At 50.8% G+C, this 5,738-nt stretch overlaps 1 protein-coding gene across 1 annotated transcript in view; it reads right to left on the minus strand.

Moving 5' to 3' along the window:
• Positions 1 to 1,888: 1,888 nt before the first annotated feature.
• Positions 1,889 to 5,738, minus strand: part of LOC103756388 (zinc finger protein 19-like) — a 5,984-nt gene continuing 2,134 nt past the window's right edge. Inside the window, exons 2-5 of the mRNA XM_029964668.1 lie at positions 4,168 to 4,747; positions 3,542 to 3,656; positions 2,544 to 2,645; positions 1,889 to 2,346 (exon numbers count right to left, since the gene is read on the minus strand). Of these exons, the coding sequence (XP_029820528.1) occupies positions 1,889 to 2,346; positions 2,544 to 2,645; positions 3,542 to 3,656; positions 4,168 to 4,533 (1,041 nt within the window). The 5' untranslated portion in view covers positions 4,534 to 4,747. The remainder of the gene's footprint in view (positions 2,347 to 2,543; positions 2,646 to 3,541; positions 3,657 to 4,167; positions 4,748 to 5,738) is intronic.

The following is a 5,738-nucleotide window of genomic DNA, read 5'->3' on the forward strand; positions in this document are numbered from 1 at the left end:
GCACCAGGATCTGCTCACCGCTGGGATCGGGACCAGCTCTGCCACCGGGAGAGGCTCCGGGATCAGCTCCAGGATCGGCACTGGTACTGCCATCGCACACTGGGATCAGCTCTGCCACCGGGATTGGCTCTGCCACCGGCACCGGTACTGCCACCACCATCACCTACAGCACCAGCGCTGCCAGCAGTACTGGCATGGGCACCCACACCGGCACCCACTGGCACTGGCATCACCACAGCCACCAGTTCTGGCACTGGCACCAGCATCGACACGGGCACAGGCATCGGCACCAATGTCGGCAGGAGCATCGGTGGCACTGGCATGGGGTTAATACAGATTGAGGTTCAGGTGGGAACACCCCAGAAATGACTCTGGGGGCACTTCGGGGGTCTTGGATGGTTTATGACCCTTCTAAGACGTGACCAACGTAGTTGGGCCAGTTGTGCCCCATCAGAAGGGACAGAAACCTTCAGCCCCACCTGGGAATGTCCCCCCTGGCAGGGGAGTGTCACAGCTGAGCCAGCTGTGTGAGGGAGGACATGGGCAGGACAGAAACCATCATCCCACCAGGATCTGCTGCTTTTCAGCCTTTCCCCTTCTCTGGCTCAAAAGCAGCTCGTTTCTAGACAAAGGTGGGTTTGTGGTGGTCACCCTGGGCTGTCCTTATGTGAATCAGAGGTTTTACCACCACACATCCAAAAAATCTCCTCCTCCCCTTTGTCTGGGGGAAAACCTGGGCTCAGCAAAGAACCTGCTGCTTTTGTTTGAGTCCTTAACCTTGAACATTCCAGTCTCTCACAGCTGCTTGGGGCTGTTCAGCTTTGGTGATCCCAGAGCCCAGGGTACAGAATCATGTCCATAAATGCCACACACCTACACTTCTTAAATCCCCCCAGGGATGGGGACTCCACCACAACCCTGGGCAGCCTGTGCCAGGACTGAACAGCTCTTTCCAGGAAGAAATTTTCCCAATATCCAACCTAAACATCCTTTGGGGCCAAGTGTATTCCCCCAAGTGTATTCCCCCAAGTGTTCTCCTCCATAACTTAGGGAACTTCACCACAGCACCAGCTCTTTGCTGCTCCTCTGGGAGCAGCTGAGCCCATGGACTTCACTCCAAGAGGACCCCACGACTGAGCACATCCCTCCAACAGGAAGCAACACATTTTCCCTCTTGGCACTTAACTGGAATAAGCAAAAATGATGGAAACCACCAGCCCATGGGGAGAAAACACGTGATAGGACCCCCTTCTCTCTGCTCACCCTCTCCCCGCTGCTTTTTCCCCTTTCCAAAGGAATATCACCAACACGTCACACACACATTAAGAACATATCCATGGATTTTTTTCCATAATTTCAGGAACCATCCCACAGGAAACACATGGGGTCAATATAAAAATAGAACCCAAAACCAGAGTTACTTCAGCAGTCACAGGCAATGGCAGAGCAGCAAAAACGGGGAAATAATGCCCAGAATTGGTTACTTCAAACATCAATTTACTGGGGGACAATCCCATTCCCAGGTCCTGGTTTTTCATCCCTGTAAACTCCCAGCGTTTCTCTCTTACTTTGGGTGCCCTCCAGCACGTGCTGTTTGGTGCACCAGGTTTTTTTGATGCCACTTTGGGTACAGCCAACGCTGCTCTATCCCAACTCCTGCTCCCAGGAAGGGATGGATAGAACAGGATAGGAATTACCCAGCCACTAATTAAAATCGGGTCCTAATCAATGATTATTAGACTGGCACCAAGCAGAAGCCTTTTGAACTCGAATTTGATTAAATTTAGGCAAAGTGCCTTATCCCAAAGCTTCCCTGTAACCCACACAGGACCACAAACCACCACCCCCGGACTGAGGGGGGGGATTTTCAACAACCGAACGGGAAAACCTATCCTAGGGAATCATTTGGCACGTAGATTATGTGAAAATGTGTTCTCCAGTGGCTGGTGAGCTTGGGTTTTTCCAGGAAGCTCTTGCCACACTCCAGGCAGGTGTGAGGCCGGAGCCCCGCGTGGATCCTGCGGTGCCGGAGCAGGTACGTGTGCCGGGCAAAGCTCTTCCCGCACTCGGTGCAGATGAACCAGGGCACCTCAGACACCTTGGGGTGGGCCTGCTGCTGAAAAAGGAACTGTTTGAACTCGCCAAGTTGCCCTCCTGCAGGGAAGCTGCTGCCTCTCCTGTTTCCCGGGGGCTCTGCCTGGTTTGTTGGACTCTGGTGGCTCTCTGATGTTTCCCCCTTGTCCGAAAGGTTCCAGCGCTGGTTTTGGGATCCTCCTGAGGATGATCCCTGAACTTGGGTGTTTTCTGCACTCTGCTGCTGAGATCTGATCATGGCACCACCACGGCCTGGAACAAGAACATTCCCAACGTTCCCTTTATCCCGTTATCCACAAACCTCCAGAGGACAACAATTCCCAATTTTTGCATCTGTACGAAAACCCCCCAAGTTTCGGGTAAAAAAAAGCAGGGGTGGGCTGGAATTCCCCCCCTCCAATCCTACCAGGTTCCAGGTGTTGCCAGTTAATTCCCAACGAGCCTCACACCTGTGCTAAGGCTGGCAGGAATCTTCCTTCCCTCCAAACCCTGCTGAGCCTTGACCTGCACCGCTTCTCCCACCGGGATCTTGCTTTTGGGAACAGGATAATCTGAACAAGCAACAGAAGGAACGTGGAAATGATGGTTATTATTATTTTCCTCTGGCTGTTTTCCTGCATAACTCGCTGTCTAAAGAGCACCTCTGTTATTCCTGGGAAAATTCAACCAGGAGGGAACAGCCAATGCAGCTGCTCCGGTGTCTAAAAAGGTGGTGGGATGAAGGTGAGCAGGATTTGTCTTTCAATTTTTACAAAATATTCCAGAAATTACACCCCAAAGGTTGAAAATTAACTGCTGGAAAGTGGCAGGTCTCGGATTTGAGCCTTAACCCCAAATTCAGCCACCTGGTGTTGGATTTGGTGGTTCAGTCCTGTCTTTTTGGGAACAAGGGAAAGCACTTTTAGCTCCTGATTTCAGCAGGTTCCTCTATGAATCCATGGAATTACCTGGATGCTGAGGAGCCAGGGAGGGCTCACGGCTTTGAATTTAAAATATCAGTGATTTCAAACACACAGTTGGGCACTTAAAATCGACAAGATTTCTTTATTTTCTGGGCATCACTCTTGTTATTTAACTATTTCTGCATCAAAACAGTTCAATTCCCTTCAGCGAATCCCAAACCCAAACATACATCAGGGTTTGGGGATGAGGAAAACACAGCTTCAGTATAAATAATGAGTCTTCAGGATTCATGATTCCTGAGTCACTGCAGCTCCTGCATCTAAACCTCTTCCACTCCTCTGTCCTTGTTTTTGCTGGCATGTGCATTCCCAGGGATCCTAAACCCTCTGCCCATGCTTCAGCCTTTAAAAGGAAGACTGTGTGTGGATCTCACAAAGATTCCCAAGTACCTAAAGATTAATTCTCTAAAAATCCAGGGATTTGAGGAGTGACAAGAGCCAGGCCTGACCCAGCACATATCACCCTTTGGAGAGGGAAAACTGACCTTTCCTGAACATGGTTAAAGATCCGTAATTCTCCTTTAGGATTGTCTTGCAAAATTCATTCTGCCAATCCTCCAAAGTTGGCCTCTTAGCATCATTGGGACACTTCCCAGGGACCTAAAAATCAAAATGTTCGGCGGTCAGTGCTGTTGGGGAGTCGTAAATCCCTAAAAACCCTCTTTTTCCAATGGTTTTTAACAGGTGGTCACCACCCAACTGCTCCCAGTAGTGTCTGTGTGTGTGTAACCAGCTCAATAATGAAAGATTTTACATTAAGAACCCTCTGCTGTTATTTCAGAACGAGTGAAATGCCTTAAAAACGATGTCACTCAACCAAAACAATGATTTTTTCAAATAACTGGGTCAAAAATATCCAGGGTCAGCATCCACACCCAGCTCCCTCAGGGAATGTGGCTCTTTCTTAATAATTCAGTGTTTTAAATAAGCCCAGAGGCAGTTCCACACCGGCTGGAAAAGCTCCTCCCTAATAATAAAACCTTATTATTAGGGAATAATAATATTATTATTAATTAAGCCCTCTAAGGGATATTTCTCCAGGTTGCTTCCAAGGCTTTACACCCAAACCCTTCCTTTAATTTCATTTATTCCCAGCATCAACCCCACTCACCCTCTGGTGCTCGGGATTCCGGATTCGCTTCCGAGTTTTATTCCTCATCCCATCACAGAAGCCCTGGGGTGTCCCCACGAGCCACTTCCCATCCTGCCCCAGGATGAACTTGTTGGGAACAGCCTCCTTCAGCAGCCGCCGCCTCCGGCGGATTTTCAAGGGGTCCCCCTGGAAGGAGCCCTCCTCGAAGTGATCCGAGCACAGGCGCTCGTACTTGGAGGGGGTCCCCATGTCCCTGCCCATGTTCCGGATCCACTGCCGCAGGAGAGCCTCGTTTTGCAGGGGGAATCCATGGAAAGTCACGGAGCTGTTCTTGCGGGCGCCGCTCGTGGCGTTGCGGCAGTTCAGGGCCGCGCAATAAACCATCGCCGCCGGAGCAGAGCCCGAGAAAGCCACACCAGGAGGAGGGGCTGGGGAGTTCCTGATCAACTTCGGGGTCAAACAGGCCTAAATTCGTCTGAGAAAACCACGGGTTTGGTACAGGGGAAGAGCTGAGGTGACCCAGGCACTGAATTTCCAGGGACACGGAGCTCCCCACTGAGAGGAGCCAAGGCTGTCCCAGCTGCTCCAACTCGACAATCTGAAAGGTAAAAACACTTCAAAATCAGCTTAATGCCCCAGAAATATGCAGATTTACGTTTAAATAACCCCCCTGATGTGCACACAGACATGTGCTTCCTTAATTTGTGTATCCAGGGGGGATCCTCCCATGCTCCAGAGATTATCCACAACTCAGCAAAGGGCTGACAGACAAGCAATTCCCCAAAAAATGAAGGTTTGGAGTGTGCCAAGGGCTCCCCCCTTGTGTCAGAGATGAAGAGATGTTTGAACAGGAGCATTGAAACAGGGAGAAAACCATCCAGGGATCTTGTTGGATCCTGCTCTGAAGAAGAGGGGAGATCCCAAGGTTTGTAGATCAGAAAGGAACAAGGATCAGAGGGTCCAAAAGAAGCTCACAGAGTTTGACCATTAACTTATGCACTCAGCATGGGAATTGGTGTTTTAGCCCTTATTTTCTGGTAGTGAGAGAAATAAAAGAGTAAAAGAAAAGTGGAAAGAGAGAGATCCACAACTGGATCGACCTTTGGTCCTGCACTGACACTGACTTGGTGTTTATCTCCATGAACCAGAGCAGGGAAGTGGCCCCAGGAAGGTGCTCCCCATCTCCATGTGCCCCCTTTCTCCAGCCACATCCTGTCCCCATGTGCTTCCATCAGAGTCTGGGACACAGCAGCACATCAACTCCTTGGTGCCCAGGTCAGCGGGTCACCAGCACAGGAAGGGCATGGACATGTTGGAGAGAGTCCAGAGAAGATCACAGAGATGAGGAGAGGGATGTGGCCCCTCTGCTCTGGAGCCAGGCTGGGAGAGCTGGGGGGATTCCCCTGGAGAAGAGAAGGCTCCAGGGAGAGCTGAGAGCCCCTGGCAGGGCCTGAAGGGGCTCCAGGAGAGCTGGAGAGGGACTGGGGACAAGGGGTGGAGAGACAGGAAACAGGGAATGGCTTCCCACTGCCAGAGGGCAGGGATAGATGGATATTGGGAAGGAATTCTTGTCTGTGAGGGTGGGGAGG

Source organism: Manacus vitellinus, unplaced genomic scaffold (genome assembly GCF_001715985.3).
Source record: "Manacus vitellinus isolate BGI_N305 unplaced genomic scaffold, ASM171598v3 scaffold_78_pilon, whole genome shotgun sequence".
Lineage (NCBI taxonomy): Eukaryota > Metazoa > Chordata > Aves > Passeriformes > Pipridae > Manacus > Manacus vitellinus.